The sequence below is a fragment of the Strix aluco genome, chromosome 19, assembly GCF_031877795.1.
Source record: "Strix aluco isolate bStrAlu1 chromosome 19, bStrAlu1.hap1, whole genome shotgun sequence".
NCBI classification, from domain to species: domain Eukaryota; kingdom Metazoa; phylum Chordata; class Aves; order Strigiformes; family Strigidae; genus Strix; species Strix aluco.
In genome coordinates this window covers 12,208,586-12,227,395 of record NC_133949.1, presented here as the reverse complement: position 1 = coordinate 12,227,395, position 18,810 = coordinate 12,208,586, and the positions used below count along the sequence as shown (strand labels likewise).

General features: G+C 49.6%; 2 protein-coding genes across 6 annotated transcripts in view; one reads left to right on the top strand and one right to left on the bottom strand.

Moving 5' to 3' along the window:
* P2RX5 (purinergic receptor P2X 5) overlaps positions 1 to 16,132 on the bottom strand; it is a 25,794-nt gene extending 9,662 nt beyond the window's left edge. Inside the window, exons 1-5 of one of the 5 annotated variants that reach the window (XM_074845344.1) lie at positions 16,003 to 16,132; positions 14,497 to 14,611; positions 12,951 to 13,110; positions 11,129 to 11,301; positions 3,189 to 3,339 (exon numbers count right to left, since the gene is read on the bottom strand). In XM_074845344.1, coding sequence (XP_074701445.1) covers positions 3,189 to 3,339; positions 11,129 to 11,286 — 309 coding nt within the window. In that variant the 5' untranslated portion in view covers positions 11,287 to 11,301; positions 12,951 to 13,110; positions 14,497 to 14,611; positions 16,003 to 16,132. Of the gene's footprint in view, positions 1 to 3,188; positions 3,340 to 5,674; positions 5,990 to 11,128; positions 11,302 to 12,950; positions 13,111 to 14,496; positions 14,612 to 14,999; positions 15,171 to 16,002 lie in introns of those variants that run through there. The other 4 variants (XM_074845346.1, XM_074845348.1, XM_074845345.1 and 1 more) reach the window with 4 other exon arrangements.
* HASPIN (histone H3 associated protein kinase) lies at positions 15,893 to 18,810 on the top strand. The gene has a single exon (XM_074845336.1). The coding sequence runs from the start codon at positions 15,974 to 15,976 to the stop codon at positions 18,464 to 18,466; it is 2,493 nt and encodes an 830-aa protein (XP_074701437.1). The 5' UTR covers positions 15,893 to 15,973; the 3' UTR covers positions 18,467 to 18,810.

Below are 18,810 nucleotides of genomic sequence, written 5' to 3'. Positions count from 1 at the left end.
AGCCCTCAGTGATGAATTTCAATAAGCTGAGTGCCTGTCGTTTATTCCGGAGTCTCTCAGAAAACCCCTTCCAACACACAGCCCTGCCTTTTGCACATAAAAATCAGAGATCTCAGGTTTCCATCCACGAGAGCAAAGCTTGGTGCTCTCGCATGCACCTGACTCGCTCTCCTTCTCTCACTGTGCTTTGCGTGGGGTGGGTTTAACCCACATCCCACCAGCCCTTGGGGACACAGGTATGTCTGTCCTCAGCAGGAGGGATGCAGTGGTCAGCAGCCTCAGCGGCAGGATCAGGAGAGCTGCCCCTGCTCTGTGGAGGAGATGGGGTTTCTCCCCGCCCTCACCGCCTCCTGATGTCTCTCCAGTACAAACCAGCCCACCCAGACTCAGCAGGACAGCACAGGACTCTCCCTCCAAAGTGAAATGAGAGATTATGCAGTAGTTAGCAGACGCAAGTCACTTAATGCACTGGCAGCAGCCATTCAGATACTCCTAAAAACCCATGTGGGACAGACCTCACGGCTGACCTGAGACATTCAGCAGACAAACAGTAATCAGCACACAGAATCACAGAATCGTCTCGGTTGGAAAAGACCTTGAAGATCATCCAGTCCAACCATTAACCTAGCACTGACAGTTCCCAACTACACCAGATCCCTCAGCGCTGGGTCAACCCGCCTCTTGAACACCTCCAGGGATGGGGACTCCACCACCTCCCTGGGCAGCCCATTCCAACGCCCAACAACCCCTTCTGCAAAGAAATGCTTCCTAAGAGCCAGTCTAAACCTTCCCTGGCACAACTTGAGGCCGTTTCCTCTTGTCCTATCGCTTATTACTTGGTTCAAGAGACTCATCCCCCCTCTCTGCACCCTCCTCTCAGGGAGTTGTAGAGGGCCATGAGGTCTCCCCTCAGCCTCCTCTTCTCCAGACTAAACCCCCCCAGTTCCCTCAGCCGCTCCCCATCAGACCTGTGCTCCAGACCCTGCACCAGCTTCGTGCCCTTCTCTGGACACGCTCGAGTCATTCAATGGCCTTTTTGTGGTGAGGGACCCTGCTCCACACGGAGCAGGAAAGCTCATGAGATGTCTACATTTGCACTCACAGCCCACAGAAGTTGCTGAGTTTCTCTGTGAGCCCAGGGTCTAACATCACCGTGGTTGCTGGAGGCTGATGTACACTGGGGCAGGCTGCAGTAATGCTGGATTCAATATCGTAGCCTGATGGCACAGTCATGTTTGGCTTCATGCTGCCTTAGTGCGGATATCTGCGTTGCAGAGCACACCAGGAGGCAGAGCTGGCTATGTTCACTCAGCACACCACTCTACAAGGCCTCCCAATAAACCAACGCACAGTAACAAGACCACTGAGTCACAGGAGAAACATCTGGCAGGTTAAAATACTGGTCGGCGTCACCATTTCATTTCTGGGTGTGCACACCATCCACCTGCTAAGTGTCCCAGGGCTTCCACACAGCCTGGACAAGAGGCACAGCAAGCACACTGCCTGGCCTTCCTGCTGCACAGCGCCCGAGGCTGAGGCTTTGCATTGAAATTGGTGGAGATGCAGAGCACAGATCCACAGGTCTGAGTAAACGTGGGCTGCAGCAGGAGGAAGGTGAAGTTTTATTTCTGTGTCCAGACAAGTAAGTTGTTCAATTTACAGCTTTCTACCCCCTGTCAGCACAGGACCCTGATCCTCCCCTCACACCTCTCCGTGCACATGGTGGATACTAGCAGGGAAAGCACAAATAGCTCCTGGCAAGAAGAGCTGGGCAATTTCCAGCCTGATGCCGGGTCACATCTGCTGCCATCTCTTCCCCTTAAGCATCAGCTATGATGTCACTTTGTCTAAGTCAAGGAAGCAGCAAGTCAGGTTTAGCCAGACACATTTCAAACAACCCTCATCACTCAAATTGCACCCCATTTTCTTTCCATCTCCCCCCCACTCTGGGCTGTTCTAGCCCCAGAACGGAGGCCAGCAGACACTTTGCTCAGCTGAGCAATCCCACTGCAGTCCCTGGGACTTCTGCTTGCATGGTGCTGCTTGCCAAGGATCACAGACCTTTGCGAGAGAGACAAGGCTGCTTTGATATTTGCTGGGAAGACCTAAGAGAAGGCACAGCATCGCTTTCTTGTAGCCCACCTCCTGCTTATCCACAGGAAAGACCTGGATACATCACTTCAGCCTTTCCACCAGCAACCCAGTGTGTTTCTAGCTGAACAGCAGAGACAGTAACAGCCGGGTGATGTCAACTGTGCTGGGGTTTTTGGTAGTGTCGGAGGGGGCTACAGTGAAAAGCTTCTCAAAAGCTCCCCCGGCTCCAAGTCGGACCTGCCTCCGGCCAAGGCTGGGCCAATTAGTGATGGTGGCCATGGCTCCACGATAACATATTTAAGAAGGGAAACCTGAGAGGGGGTTGGGACTTTGAGGACAAGTTATGAGGAAGACACTTCTGTGAACACCAAGGTCAGCAGAAGGAAGGAGGAGGAAGGGGTGCAGCAAAGCAGAAAGCCCCCCTGTATCCTGTGGTGAGATGGCAGGGCCACCCCTCTGCCACCCATGGGGGTCACCAGAGGAGCAGGGACCCACCTGTGGAAGAAAAAAGCCCCCCACTGTTGTAGTTTGGCACTGGGAGGACTGCAACATGCAGAGGTGAGGTTGTAACATGCAACCCACCAGAACATCTTGAGAAGAATGCATCCCGTGGGGAGGACTCATGGCAGAGAGAGTTTGGGGAGGACTGTCTCCCATGAAAGGGACCCAACGTGGAGCAGGGGGAGGAACACAGCAGAGTGCTGCCCCCCACCTTCGAGGAAGAAGCCACAGACTGACTGCACCCCCCATCCCCCGCCCCTGTGCTGCTGGGGGAGGAGGTAGAAATATCCGCTACAAAACTGTGCCCAGGAAGAAGGAAGGGGTGTGGGGAGGTGTTTTTAAGATATGGTGTTTTTAAGATATGGCAACGCTTCTCACTGTCCCAGTCTCATTATCGTTAGTGTTTTGAATTAAAGCAACGGGTTTTCTCTTCCCCTAACAGCCTGTCTTTTGCCTGTGACCGTTAATGGGTGAGCAACCCCTCCCTGTCCTATCTCCATTCCTCAGCCTTTTGATCCATTTTTCTTCTTCCCAGCGCTGGGAGGAAGGGGGGAGTGAATGGCTGCCCTCTGGGCTCAAAACATGACACCAACCTGCGGAGGGATCACGTAGTCTGCAACATCCCACAGCCTCTCCCCCAGCTCTGAGGTGTTGGTGAAGGCTACCCCTTTCAGCTTGGTGATGACAGAGCTCTGGAGGGATGTGTCTGTGTCCTGATAGCCTTTCTTGACAACAAACACCCACCTGCAAAGAACACAGCAGGCAGCAGCATTAGCAAGCAGGGTCAGGGAACAAGTTAGCCAGAGAAGATTTACACCAAGGCCAAACACCATTCAAGGGCAAATCAAAACATGCCAATGACACCAAACCCTCTGCAACTACTACTACAAATTTAGAATAAACTTTTTGACACAAGCTGTGCATATCTACAGCACTGGAGGAAAAGTCAGGACCAAGACCCCACATTCAGGGAAAGGTGTAATAAGTGGTCACAGGGTAAAAAAACAAAGCCTCCCACCTCCCTGCCCTGTGCAACCTCCATGGAAAGTGGGGAGGGCAGGGCTCTGTCTTCCTCGAGATGAAAAATAGTATCAGCTTCTGCAAGTTGCAGTGTGGTTGGTTTCACAAATAGATGACTTTCTCCCATTTTAGCAGTCTGCCATCACAGCCCATGGCTGGGGAGATGCAATTCCAGCCGGTGAACTGAGTATAACAGAAATCTGTAGGGAATATTCTCAGCTGGATACAGGATCTTTTGTAAGCCAGTGGGATGGTAACAACCTGACTGCACCCTGGCCCCTGCACTGTGCTTCAGGCTTCTCCCCAGCACACCTGGAAGAGCTGTTGCCTCGCTAAGCACTCCCAGGAAAGCTTTTGCTTACTTCTTCCCACTGGAAGCAGCAAGAGCTTCGTACCATAGGGTGAAAACCTCTCTGGGTTAAATGAAATGCCTCCAGCTTCTCCACAATACTGCCAAAGTCACCTGCCAAGACAACAAATCACCTGGACCCTTGAAGAAGCTAAGGGTGCTGGGGCAGGTTTTGGGAGAGGGACGCAGGCTGCATTTGCTGGCACAGCTCCCCTTTGCAGTGCACTGACCTGGAGTGCCCTGCTGCACGCAGAAGGGGAAAGCAGCCATCTCTGAGGCTGAGCAGCACCCACATATGCTGCCCCTCGCCTGCTACTTGGGACAAACCTGAATAATAATATTCCCCACCCCTGTGAAGTTTCCTATTTTTCTGTTTTCCCCAAGAACACTGTTTTTCTCTCCCGGGAGGTCTAAAAAGCAGACTCTTACATTTTCCGCAGCGAATTGGGGCAGAAATGGCAGCTACATGCAAGAAATGGTCCAGAGGGGTTTGACGATCACAAACCCCAAGCCAGCCCCTGAACAGGTACAGGTACGTAATCAAGCAGCCAGACTAACACTAGCCACCGCTGCGACCCGCTGTAGCCCCCAGCCACACAGGAGTCACTGCAGGCACCATCAGCCACGGTGCCAAAGCCTTGCAGAAGGCAATAGCTGCCTAGGGAAGAAAAAAGACTGTGTGGCCTAGACAGCCTCTGAACACCCACGGTCACTGTCATGCTATATCCCTCTTGGACGGAGGATGTGTCCTCGGCAGTGTTATCTACAGGATTCCTCCTTTAGCAGCTAATACGTGCCAGACTGCTGAGACTTCATCTCTGCCCTGCTAACTAAAGCAGGCTCCGGAACTGTGCCCCTTTCTATAAATAAACCCAGCACGTCAAAATTACTCTGCTATATTTAATCAGTGAAAACAGGAGGTGTGAGAAAGGTGAAGGGGCTCAGAAGCACAGACAGTGAGGGCAAAGACCTATGAATCACATTCTGCAAAGCCTCAGAAACTCCAGAAGCAATGGCCCCAGGCATCGTGTAGGCTGGATAATTCCAGGTCTGATCCTACGAGCTGCAAGGAGTGTTGCTGTGTTTGTTACATGTCAGTGTGACCAGCTTCTTGAAGAACTGGGCCTTTTCTGAGAGGTGCTCTAGCTATCTCCATGCCAACTTGCCCTGCTCTGAAATAAATGCCAGGCAGCCAACTTTCACGCTGCCTCTGACTCCGCAGCCCCGGCTGCTGCAGCCCACTCCAGCCCAGAAATCTGCCACTTTGTGCTTGGTTCCCTCCCATTTAGACTTGAGCATGTCATGCAGTCATGCAGACAGCCCAGGTTTGTCCCAGGGCTCAACAACCGTGGCCATAAATGCTGTTGTTTCTAATGAGTCAGGAGTTAAGGTTTGGCACCATTCCCACCAAATACAGAAATAAAGGCGTAAATAATGCAGTACAAAGCCATACTGCCATTTGATCTATTTTTAACCCAACGTTAATCTGGAGGGTAGAACTGAATCTAGCAATCTCTAGCAGGTGAAAAATCAGATATAATATATTAGACATAACAAAATCCAGCTGTATAAACAAGCATAACTATCTGCATTAAAATCATAAGGCACAGCAAGCTGTCACTGTATGCAGAGTATCCTATATTAATCTTCATCACAACACAGCAAGCAAATGCAACCGCAGCAGTACGTGAAATGCAGGGTGATTCTTACCCCACCAGGTAAGCCAGAATGGAGAGCTGCACCACCCGATAGAGAATCCCCACCTTCTTGTTCTTCGCAATGACGTATTTCTCAGTTTTATAATCAAAAAGCGATAGAAATAAACCCTTCCAAGCCACCTGCCCCATGCTCCCGGCTCGCTCTGTACCGGTGGCTGGAGCAGGCAGCAGCGTTTGCAGCTCGCATTATCCACACGTGCTCTGCATGGAAACCTGACACACCAACCCCTTCAGAGAAAGAGGCTGATCTCCTCCCTCCCGGCAGCTGCTCTCCGGCAGCAGCTCTCGGGTTGGAAACCAGCAGCTGCACTACCACGAGATCCTTCCTCTAGCTGCTTTCCAGCTAATTCATCCTCTGGGGAAGCCCCCACCTCAGTTTTGCCCCCAAGCTTCATTCCCTCCCCCACAGTGACAAAATGTTTATAAGGAAACATGTTACAGCATCCAGGATGACAGAGCTAGAGTCTCTCAGTATTGAAGCCTTTATTCAGCCTTTACACGATGGCAAAGCACCTGGTTAAATTTTTAACTTCTTAAATGTTTGCATGAGCAAATGAGGACTTGGGTCCTTACCAGTCATCCAAAATACCTGCCTGGCTATTGTATCTTCCCACCAAAAACCCAACTTAAGAAACTAATAAATAAATTCTGCATGTGGTTAAGGGATCAATCACCACCACGTCTCGCTAAAATGCACGGTGAGTGCTGAGCTGGGCACACACAGATACAGAATGTAGTGTCTCATGAAATACCAAAGGGAGAGGAATAGTTTAACCCTCACTGAGATAAAAGTTGTTTACTAGCCAGTACTACAAGAGGTGACTCTCAGTCTAACAGAGGCATTTGCATGTGCAAGGACATGAAATGATCATTTCTTAAGCCAAGAAGGGTGGACGCTGTCTCCTCCCCATGGGAGACGTGGACTGCCCACAGTTGAATCCATTAGAGAGCATCTACTCAGAGACATGAGCTGTTGTATCAGACATGAAGTGCAGGGTTTACAGCATTCATGCATGAGCACCCAATTAGCTCACACCTGAGCACTCAATTAGCTCACGGGGCTTTGTCAGGACGGGAAGGCTCTTGGGATTACACACTATGCAACTGTGGTACATGCTTGAACATGGAGGCAGCAGGCAGCACAGCGGGGTGACCTGCTCCAGCACACACACCTCTGCTCTACACAACTCTCTTCCCAGGCAGAATCATTCTCAAGACCTTGGGTTTTGTGAAAATTTTATCCTTCATCCTCCTTAAATTCTGTATCAAATTTAAACAGATGGATCGGATTTTTAAAGAATATGTGACAAGGTTGCTCCAAATCACAAGAGAATCGCAAACAGTGTAATAATGAACGAAACACTATCCTCAAAATACCTCATTTTGTTCCTCATCCCACAGCCATCCCTAGAGTTTCCTTCTGCAAAGCGAAAGAAACCTTTCTCCAGCAACTGCAAAACTAGAACAGAAATCTGCCTGTGGCCTCCTTTTAACCCGGCGGCTGCTGCGCTCCCCAGCTCCAGCCCCATGGCGGGCGACTGCTTCTGCACGAGGCTCTCTCACGAGGGGCTCCTGGGGCCACGGGCAGGCTGCCGAGGGAGCGAGTCCCCCGCTCCCGTGCACCCCCTGTCCGCTCCACCACCTGGGCCCAAGATGTGGGAGAGGTCACCCCAGCCCCAACCCTGCTCTCAAACTTTGCAGCCACCCTTTGGACTCGGCGCAAGTGAAGGGCTGGTCTTGCTCCTCTCTCCCATTCCCCACGTCCTCTCCCTTCCCTATCGGCACACCCACATGGGCAGCCCCTCTTTATCTCACAAAGCATGTTGGCTACTCCCCAAGTCCCTCCCGGAGCCCTCTTTCTCACTCAAGCATGTTACTCACAGTTTCCCTCATCCTCAAACAGTAGCTGGCCGCTGTACCCACCCCTCCTCACCAGATGCCTACAGACCAGACTGTCACTAGTTCCAGTCTTAAAGATCCTCTGTGCAAAAGCCTGAAGCACAAATAAAAAATCTTAAAACATATAATGACCAAAGGAGACAAAAACTTCCAAGAAAATGCACTCCTGTGGGGAGAAAGGAGACCACAGTGGTCCATGAAGCCAGAAACAAGTAAGGAATAAAGGTAGGCTCAGCCTATCTTCCCTCACCACTGCCCAGACCCCAGAGCCAAGCAGTTAGTGCTGGGGCTGGGCACACGGGGACTGACTCAGTCCCAGGAACCAGAGCTGTGTGGAGACAGGAGCATTCTAAAGGAGCCACCAGCTGATCTTCTGCCCAGTCTGCTCCTAGATGAGACACTTTGTAAGCACAAGCCGCTGGGTGACAGCCAAACAGCATCTCTGATCGAGGGTCTGGTCCCGCAAAAACACCATCTGCTCGCCCTGGCCCTGCTGAAACTGCCCCAGCGACAGGACTAAACAGCAGGTGTATCCCGTGTCTCAGGACTGCCCCCACCATTGCTCCTGCTACACTAATGACACCCAAGTTCATGGACAAATGAACTATCAGTGGAGACAAGACAACCCTTGGTAGTGTCTGGAGACACGCCCCCCCCTTCATCCCCATCTTCCTCATCTGGCTGGGTGACTGCACAGGCTAAAGTCAGAAAAAGAAACTTGCCAGCAGTTAAACAGTGTGTTACCTCCTGGCCTGGTTTTACTTAGTGGCACAGACACAGGTCTGCTATGAGTTTTTGTAATTATTTTCCAGGTCAATTAATGTGAGAATGGATTTACACAGGTTAGAGAAAATGTTCCTTAGAGTGAGAATTGTTCCTGCTATAGGTGTAACCTGAAGATGTCAACAAGGTTTGATCACTAAAAAAAAAGAGGATATAAAACTGATACTTTCTTGGTGTTTTAGAGCCATCAAGTAGAAGCACAGTTGCAATAGTTGATTTTGATTAAAAAACTTCAATTTGTATCAAATGTTCCTCAGAATATTCTGAATACTGCTCAGCACAGGCTAGATTCATGCTGACAACGGTGTTGTTGGCATGCTTTTACAGATATTTTTCTTATCACTTTCTAGTTTTCACAACCTTATCTTTTTTTCTTGCCTGGAAATTGAGATTACTGGTGTGTTTCTCAAAGTATCTGTGGGTTGTTCAAACATAACCAGCTTCATTCCCGGGGGGTAGTAAGTAACCTAGCAAAATCTAATCATCATCAATTAAAGACAAAAACCAGTAGTTACTCTTAGTCCTCCTCCAGGGACTGAGGCTGGATCTTTTCTGCAAGCTATCTCCCTTCTTGAGTCCAACGTTTTGAACTTCCCATGGAAAAAAAACAGTTGTGCTTTTTTCCCATGAGGGCTATTTACTCAGTCTTGAAATTCTCACAAGGAGGATTTTTCCTCTGGTACCGAAACTCTCCCTTTCTCTCTCTCTTTTTTAATGCCTTACATGCTACATAAATCCTCATACTGTTCATGGCAATTGCTTTCTCATTATTCACGCACAGTCATAGGATATATGTCCCTGTCTGCTCAGACTGCTCGCTCCACCTGTCAGTACCACTCCGGTGGTATGCTGCCCCAGAGCTGAACTCAGCCCAGTCACGAGCCTGTAAACACCACGTAAAGGGACTGTGGAAATTAAACTTCAGACCCCTGCCCTGACACGGTGGCATTTAAAACACAGCGAGGTCACATCTGCAACTCTATGGTATTGTAGCATAGAAACATTTCAAGATCAGCCCTGTAATATCTTTAAATTGCACCCAAAAGAGACCACGTGTTTTCCAGGCAATGGCAGGCAGCCCTGGCCAGTACAGACGTGACTCATGGGTGACTGCTGGAGGTGTGTGTTTTAGGCACTTGTCTTGTTCGCTTCCAGCTCCAAATGATCACCCCCAGGCACTCATTCTCTCAGTGATCCCCACTCTGGCCTTTACTGAGCTATCAAGTGCAACAGAAAACATCAGCTTCCAAACGCATGACAGCTGACTCATAAGATGCTGAGACATTTCTGAAGCACTGGAAATGCTCCTGCAGCAAATGCCTGAGCGATGCAGATGCATCATCCTTTAGAAATAGGCGCCAGACCTGCTACTGAAATAGAAAAGAGACAAGGAGCAGAGGATGTAAATAGGAGATAAACTATTTTGGCAAGGAAATGAACAGTGGAAAAGGCAGAGGTCAGCTCTCTCCATTAGTGGTTCTTTCTCATAGTATCGTACTTGTAGGTCAACATCTAAAAAAAACCAAGGGGAAGAGTTGAACAGGTTGAAAGAGGAAGTTGCTTTTAAACCACAGCTCATGCACACGGAAACACAGGGAAATCAGTAACATCAGGTATAGGCTGCTTTCTGAAGATAATAGGTTTTGATGCAAGAACAAAGAAACCTGTGTTCAGCCTGCAGTGAAAAATGCTCCATTCAGGTTATCTTTTAATCCTTGCTGTGACTTTGCAGTGTAAATAAGAAGTTGCCACTTGCCAATGAAAAATTGACAAAAATCAGCCTCAGTATTTGTCCTCCTAACTAGCACCACTGCACACCCAGGAACAATGGAAAAGGAAATCTTTCTTTCAAGGAGCTATTAGAAAAACATTCAGGTTTTCTTTGCTTAGAAATGGAATCTGTGGAAAGAGTCTTGCTGTCATTATCTACAGGAGCATCCAAAACTGTCTGTAGGAGTGAGAAATGGAAGCATGCTGAAGTTCCAGAATATATTCTCATTTTCCAGGAGAGCCATTTTCAGCCTTTGAATGCATTCCAGATTGCTCCCCCAAGTCTTGAATCCCCTGTACAGCATGCAGGAGGTCTTGTTATCATTAGCCAGTGTGTTTATCCACCCCTCTCCCCCAACCTAAGAAGTGAAAGCGCTTGAGGAAGAGGCACAGAAATGAAATAAAAATACTGAACATCTAATGAAACTAATCCATCATGCCCTGTTCTGTGAGACAGCTGGCACTGAATCAGATAACAGAAAGTAAATAAAAATGCACATAAAACACTGCTGAGAGATTGAGTGCAATGATAGCTGGCACAGCAGTATTACGCAGTGCCGTATTGCAGTGTTTTCACCTTCTAAAGTCAGCCAATAAAAGCATCACTGGGGAATAGGAGGAGAATGTTAAATCAAAGCCTGAAAGTTTTTAATAAAATGTGTATTCGCATTAACCACTGACTTAAAGGTGAAACCCTGCTCTTGAATATACCTGACTGATCAGTTTTTTCCTTCTTTGCAAACGTGTATCATTCCTGACCTGGAAGGACATGAAACTGGTCCTGGCTTGACAGCTCTATCAGAGTTTACCTTGCTGCAAGTGCTGAGGAGACACCTTCATCCCCTTCCCTCACCTTTGTCACGTAAACAGCTAGAAAGTCTAGACTGAGGCCTCCGCCCTTTCCTCCCTGGAATTATCAACCAGCCGTCAGCAAACATATGGGCTACTCAGAGGAAAGGGTTTCATGAGCAACACCCTCAGCCTGGCACCTGACCTTGCCTTAGCTCTGCAGGCTGGTGATGCTCTAAGCCAGTTAGGTGTTACCAGTGGCAAGAGGCTGACGTGTCCCAGCTGCGCTGCACAGACGTACTGGAGCCAATTTAGCCAAGCTGGCAGAGTCAGAGCAACCTCCTTGCAGCTGCACAGCTCCATTCCAGTTCATTCATCCTGTTATAATAAGAGACAGGAAATTTCTCTTTTGAGCTGCAACCCAATTAGCCTCCAAATAAAGCTGCCCCAACAGGCTCTCAAGCCCAGCAATGCTCTCCATGGCTCTTATCTGATGCTCTTACATCAGCAACCAGCACTTAATAATGAAGAGCTACTTTCGCCCTTTTCCTGAGCAGCAGACTTCCACCTCACTCAGTCCTGCTAACCACCAGGCCACTGCTCTCCTATAGTTCAATACATGAACCTGTCAGCTTCTGAGGGAATTATAACCCAAGGCTTGTGAATCTTCCTGGCATATGAGAAAGACATAAGCAGCTGGTATCACCCTGATTAAAATAGCACTGCAAAATGCAGCTTGTCCTCCCCTTCAAGGATAGCTTTTTAATTGTATCTCAGATACATCAGCTCTTGTCAGTCACCATCCACCTTCACACCTACTACTCCTTGGTCAGATCACCACAAAAATAGCCCAAATTTATTAGGTCAAGCTCACCCATCAGAGGCTAATATCCAAACCTGGGGTGATGGAGCCAAACCAGAGCTAAGACAGCTAATGGGGGTGGATGATCAGCACCAGTCAGTGGGTAGAGAACAAACATCTGTTGTTGCTCTCCTGGGCTACCACCAGCATTGAGAGTCATCTCTCCGCAACACAACAAGTCAAAGGCAGAATAACAAGTCCCTCCAGCCTAACAAGCAGTGTTGGGAGAACAGACCTGAATGGAAGAGTGTTTAGCACACAATCCATACTAGTCTGTATTTCCTACTCCAGAGCAGAGAGACCCTCCCTCCCCCAAGAAGCTGTGTCTGCAGACACTCTGCCACATTTGCGTGATGCATAAAGATCATGAATGGCCCTTAGAGCTCAGAGGCCTCTAGGATATCTGCAGCAGCTTCTCTGTCCATGACACCTGGACCCCAAACAGCCTGCCAACACGTTAGCCTGGCTGGAGTCAGATGTTTAATGACTCTGAACAAGTCATCTATAAACCTTCTGTCATTCAGGGAGATGGCATAACTGTGCCACTGCCAGAGTGCACTAAAGTCAGGGCCACACAGCAAGGCCACAAACATTGACAAGGCTTTTGCACAGGGGATTTTATTCAAAATGTAGATTGCAAATAAATTTAGTAGCAGACACAGCAAGGCTTCCATGGAAACAGCACAAAAACCCAGCTGTGGTTTGGATGACTGTGAGTCTTGGCAGTCTTGACTAATCCCTTAAGTGCCATCCAATTACTGCAAATGTGTTTGGCATCTACTATAGCAATTGCATAGAATTAAATGGTCGGATGGCACTCCTCGGAAATTACAAGTCACAGAACCCTGTAATGCATTTAAGAAAAACCATCTAAAAAGGAAAATAGCATCACCCACTGCAAGAGCTGACCTCCTTGAGAGCCATAAGGGACAACAAAAGGGATCCAAGTAATGAGGGATACTTAATTCAGAGAAGAAACTAGAAAAAAAAGGACAGAAAGAGGGAGAATAACAAGATTGGCTGAAGGAGATGGGCTTGTTTAGCCTTGAGAAGAGAAAACTCTCCTTGCAACTCCTTATTCTTAGCACAGGCTTCTACAATTAACATTCCTTCCCTTAGAAAAGTAATCAAAAAACTACTGCAGCTTTACTGTGCCCAGACTTACCAAGTACCATCTGACTGTAGAGATCTCCAGGTGCTTGAGAACAGGTAGGACTTCAGTGTGAAATGGAGAAGGTCTGGGAGGGAGGATGGGCAGGAAGACCACAACCACTGGTATATTGTGACAGCTGTCCGCACTGTGTGTCACTCCGTGCAAGACCTGTCTAGAGCAGTGAGAAAAGCAGACAATGCATTTCCCTTTCCTAAGAAAAGCCAACACACGCTGAAACTTAAAAATGATTATGTGAATAAAAAAGGAACTTTGAAAAAGTGTCTCCCTTATAAAGCCACCACCCCAGTCACTGCTGCGCACTACTGTGTCCTCTGCAGCCACTCTCTTTCTTGATGCTCTTCAAAGGGATTGATTGTCTCTCCCAGCCCAGCATCTTCTGCTTTCCATGTACTTAATTCCTCATAAAGGTCCTTCCACACAGGGACACGCAAAGAAGAACAACTTGGCTCAAAGAAGAACAAGAAAGCTAAAGAGAGGAGTAGTACCAAGTGTCTATACTTCTCCTTCTTTGGGAACAGCAAACACCTGAGCGGGACTGAGATCATTTAATTGCTCAGGAAAGAAAATGCCTGGTACTGGCTAAAGCCACCCGTGGAGTTTGGCTAGGCACCTTCTTCCCCCAAACCCTGTAAATTGCAATTACTGATAATCTGCAGCTGATAAACTGAGATTGCTCATGATTCACCCTATTTTCTGTCACATATGCAGTGGGGTGGATGGCAACACTGCTGCTCCTTGCTTGGCTCTGCCCTGGATTCAGGTGTGCTGAACCATGCCCACTTGGGGAGCTATCTCCTGATACAGGAGGAGTCTGAACCAGCAGTGGTGTCCATGACACAAGTTTTTATTTGTGACCCAATCAGGATTTGAAAGCAACTGAAAAGGGAAAATCAGAAATAAGATTGTGAGGTACAAAAAACTAATCACCACATGCACACGCTTCTGATTCCAAGAACCAGAGACATCAAGGGACATAGTTTACTGTATTAAAATGCACAAATTTGAGTATATATATACATATATATATGTATATGTAAAATGCTTGTCTCTCCATTTTCATTAGCAATAGCAGGATGGGAAGCTTCCCCTAATTCACTTCTATTTCAATCTATTCTGAAGCTGCTCAGGACTAAAATCAATTTATGAACCGCTCAGCATCACAGTAACTACGACAGCAATCCAATACATAAATCTAACAGGCTCCGAGATGAATTTTTCCTAGCATATCTACATTAAAGAAAAATTTCTCATGGGAAGTCTAGTTTATCAATACCAGGCAGTACCAGGAGCACAAAGCCATCGGCCGATCTGTCCCTCCGAGTTAGACACAAACTCAGGGTAGTATTTCTCTTAGTATGTATGTGTGAGTGGGTGGGACTGTAGTCAATCCCTTGTCTTTTGAGTAATGACACAGTATATTCCTTGGTGCGAGGGGTGTGCTGGTTTTTGTGGGAAAAGAGGGAGGATGAGAGACAAGGTTGGCAGGCTACTGCCCCATGAGAGAAGGGGGTAGAGCAGGAGATAAATCTGTCCTTACGATAAGTGAAAGAAGAGAACTGCACGGCCTCTGCCTCCCTTCGCATTCCTCCTTGGCGCCACGACAAACACAAATCACTGGATCTCCATCCCGTCCTGGGTTTGTTCTGGGCACCCTGTGTCAAGGAAATGTGTGTTTTACAGATTTTTCACTGTTTTGCTTTTCCCATGCTTCCAACACTTAACAAGTAGTCACCAGTGACAACCTTCCAGATTAGAGAACACATCTTCACTAGGGAAAGGGAAGGAATATTCATGTTGAAATCCCTGAGAGGACAGGAGGCCTCTGTGTTAGCTGCAAGTGTCAGATACACAGAGTTCAATATAGAACCCTAAAGACGTTTCTGATATGTGCTAGTAAATATCCTCCCTCTGCTTTTATCCTATAGTCAAAACCTGATTTTGCTAAATTCAGTGGCAGATGTTTGCTTCAAAAGTTCCAGAATTTAACTCTGAGAGCTTGATCGGTTCTCTAGATTCAGCAAAAACATCTGGATTTCTCACTTGTTCCTTGTAGGACCAAGCTGCCTACGTGATGCTCTGATACCTCAGCGTTATGATTCTCTTTTTTCAGTCTGATATAGTTCTCTGTTGAAGGGGATTTTTCCAGGGACCAGCAGAGCGGTTCTGCTTTTGAAGAACTATGGAAAAAGAAATAAAAGGAACAAGGTATCAGTTGCTTTTCAGTCTTTTCAGAAGAAAATGGGTTGTAACAGAAAACCCTTATTCAGACTGGCAGAACCACCCTGTGCAGTGCTGCCACCAAGCTGTGTCTCGTATATGTGACCTTACGTGTAACTGTGACATGAAAAATTGTCTGGAGTGATGAAAGCTTGTGGCATTTTAAGAGCCATTTCACAAGGAGCAATTTCTGCAGGGAAGAAGACGACGTCAGCATCTCTTCGAGGTGCTGAGTGCCTCCTGGAGGCACTGCCATCAGTAAAACGGGAGTAAAACTCTTGCTCTGCAGGGGCAGAGAGCAGCATCACACCTGCACTGCGCTGGGGAGGCTGCCCGTACCCCGGGCTTCTGGCAGGTTTTGGCACACGAGGGCAGCGTGGCGCTGCGTGGGGTGCGCACCCGGAGCGAGGTGTTTAACGACAGTTCTGCCCCCGCGGTGACGCTGTCTCTGCCGGTTTGGAAGGAGCAGCGCCCGCACCGATGCTGCGCAGCCCCGTCCCCAGGGCAGCAGACGGTGCCGCTCCGCTCTGCCGCTGTGAGACCCCGGCCCCGCCCCGCCCCGCGTCGCCTCCTGAATGTCGACGTTTCGAGCGGAGCGCGGACCCCGCGGTGCGCCCCCGCGCAAACCCCGCGGGGCGGGGCCGGGCCCCTCCTCCTGGCGGGTGGGGCGGGGTCAGGCCCCGCCCCTTCCCGCGCGGGGCCGCGCCGTCCTCTCGCGATACCCGGTTTGAACGGAGGCGGGCGGGCGCCGCGGCTCCCCGTTAGGCCGGGCCCGGCCCGAGGCGGCCGCCGCCGCGATGCCGCTCCAGCCACGCCTGCTCCGCACCTACTCGCGGCGCGGCGGGCACCTCCGCCCGCTGCCGCTGCCCGACCGGTGGATTTCACCGCCCCAGGACCGTAAGCGGTTCTTCAGCTCGACCTCGACCGTCTCCAGCGCCACCTCCGCCGGCTCCAGCGCCCTCTCCGTCCCCTCGGACGACCCCGACTTCTCGCCTCCCGGCAAGCGCTGCCGCCAGCCGCTGGGTAAACGCCCCTCCCGCCCTTGGCGCCTGCGGCCCCGCGGCGCGGCGGCGAAGGAGAACCGGTCGCCGGGCCCCGCCTCCCCCCCGCCGTCCCCGCCCCGGTGCCGCGCCGCCGCCCGCCGGCAGGGGCCGCCCCGCGGGGCGCAGCGCCCCTTGCTGTGCAGCACGCCGCAGTGGGCGCCGCCGCGCCGCCGCCGCCAGGCCCCGCTCAGCTCCCTGCTCCTGCTCAGCACCACGGTGGAGGGCGGCTCGGGGCTCTACTCCCCGCCGCGCAGGCAGCGCAGGGCCTCGTCCAGCAGCGCCCTGAGCTCCGTGGAGTCATCGCGGGGAGAGGCGGAGCAGCTCCCGCCCTCGCCCGGGGCCGGCGGGGCGAGGGAAGAGGGGAGCGGTCGGTCCTGGCTGAAAGGCGGCAGGGTTCTGAGGGCGTCGGTGCGCGGATCCTGCCGGGCACAAGCTCCCTTGTCCACACGTGAAGCCCCAACCCCTCCTCAGGCGGTTACCAGTGAGCCCCAGCGCTCGGCCTCGTCTGACGGTGCCGCTTCTGAGCAACCGTGCGATGAGCTAAGGACAGGTTCAACAAAAGGAAGCTGGCGGTGTCAGAGAGGCAAAACCGAAAAGTACCAGCTTACACCAGTGGTGGTCTTGGACCCTCAAGAAGTGCCGGTGTGGCTGGCAAGCATGAAACTCAACAAAAAGGCAGATACTCAACGCCCCTGCCAGGAGCCAGTATCTCCTCTGGGCCTTCAAAGAATCTTGGAGAGTAAATATGGAAATGCCAAAGTTGTTCCTGGAGAGGGAAGCACCTGTAGAAAAGCTTGCATCAGCGGCTTCAGCGCCAGCCGCTGGGGGAGGCAAACGAGACTCCGTCCAAAAAGGCACAAAGCTAAGAGAGAGCAGCAGCCTAGTAACTCCTTCTTCCAACCACAGATGAGGCAAAAAGGAATGAAGAGGGGTGTTCTGGAGATGTCTGCAGATATAAGAGACTATGACTACTCCCTCCTCAATAGCTCCCATTCCTGGGGCAGACTTCGAGCATCTTTGTCCTTCCATAGGAAGAAGAAAGTTACCACCACAGAAGAGAGTTTCTGCAACAGCATCCTTTGTACCCCCTCTGTGAAATCCCACCTTTCAGGACACCAAGCAACCTTCTCTTCTGGTATGGCTCAGTGCTGCACTTGGTCTGCCTCCTCCATGGTCCTGCTGGCTCCCAGGAATTCCTGTTCTGCCCTGGAGCTAATGCTTACAGATGCAGAGAAGGTTTTTGGAGAATGCCAGCAGGAGGGGCCTATCGCTTTTGAGGAATGCATTCCTCTAGATAAGATGAAAAATTGCAAGAAAATTGGAGAAGGGGTGTTTGGAGAAGTCTTTCAGATCAACAGTGAGAGAGGACCCGTGGCCTTAAAAATAATTCCCATTGAGGGGACTGAAAGAGTAAATGGTGAAGCTCAAAAGAGCTTTGGAGAGATTCTGCCTGAGATAATAATTTCAAAAGAACTCAGTCTTCTGTCTGAAGAGTCTGTGAATAGCACTGTTGGGTTCATCAGCTTGTACTCTGTGCACTGTGTTCAAGGGGCCTATCCCAAGTATCTCCTGAAAGCCTGGGACAAATACCACAAAGTAACAGGATCAGAAAATGATCGGCCAGACCTTTTTGGGGATGAGCAGCTCTTCATGGTTCTGGAGTTTGAATTTGGAGGCAGCGACTTGGAGAATATGAGAAAGAGCCTCAGTTCGGTGGCATCAGCAAAAAGCATTTTGCACCAGGTCACTGCTTCCCTGGCTGTGGCAGAACAGGAACTGCACTTCGAGCACAGAGACTTGCACTGGGGGAACGTGCTGGTAAAGAAAACGGATGTAAAGGAGCTTAATTATGTGTTGAATGGGGCAACGCACACAATCCCCACATCGGGGCTTCATGTCAACATCATAGATTATACCTTGTCGCGGCTGGAGAAGGACGGGTTAACTGTGTTTTGTGACCTTTCCACTGATGAAGAACTGTTTCAAGGCACAGGGGACTACCAGTTTGATATCTACAGGCAAATGAAAGCGGAGAACTCCAACAGCTGGTCTGACTACCATCCACACAGCAACGTCCTCTGGCTGCACTACTTGTCAGATAAACTTTTGAAAGACATAGGCTACAGGAAAAAGGAATTGACTTCTTCCATGAGGAAAATAAAGCAGCAGCTCATTAAGTTCCATAAAGAAGTACTGACCTTTGAGTCTGCCAGTGAAGTTTTACAAAGCAGCAGCCTCTTCCAGTGAGCAAGGGAGTGCAGTGTTTCCAAGGACTAAGTCACTGATACATAAAAAACAGCAAAGGAGAAGGGCAGTATGATGGTTTTAAATGTTGGCACAACAAAAAAGTGTTATGATCGGTTAGCAGTGTGTATAACATGCTATCAAAAATTTCTAACACACCTGAAAAAAAAGTCTTCTCCTTTAAGATGTTTCCATACGTACTTTTTTTGAGGGGTGATGGGGCCAAGAAAGAGCTGAGTTGATGTTTGAGCAGGGAGGAAAAAGATTTCTTCGGGCTCAATGAATGTTTTGAATTCCACAGAAACCTTACCTTTTAGTCTTAGATTATTAAAAATTCTTTCTTACTA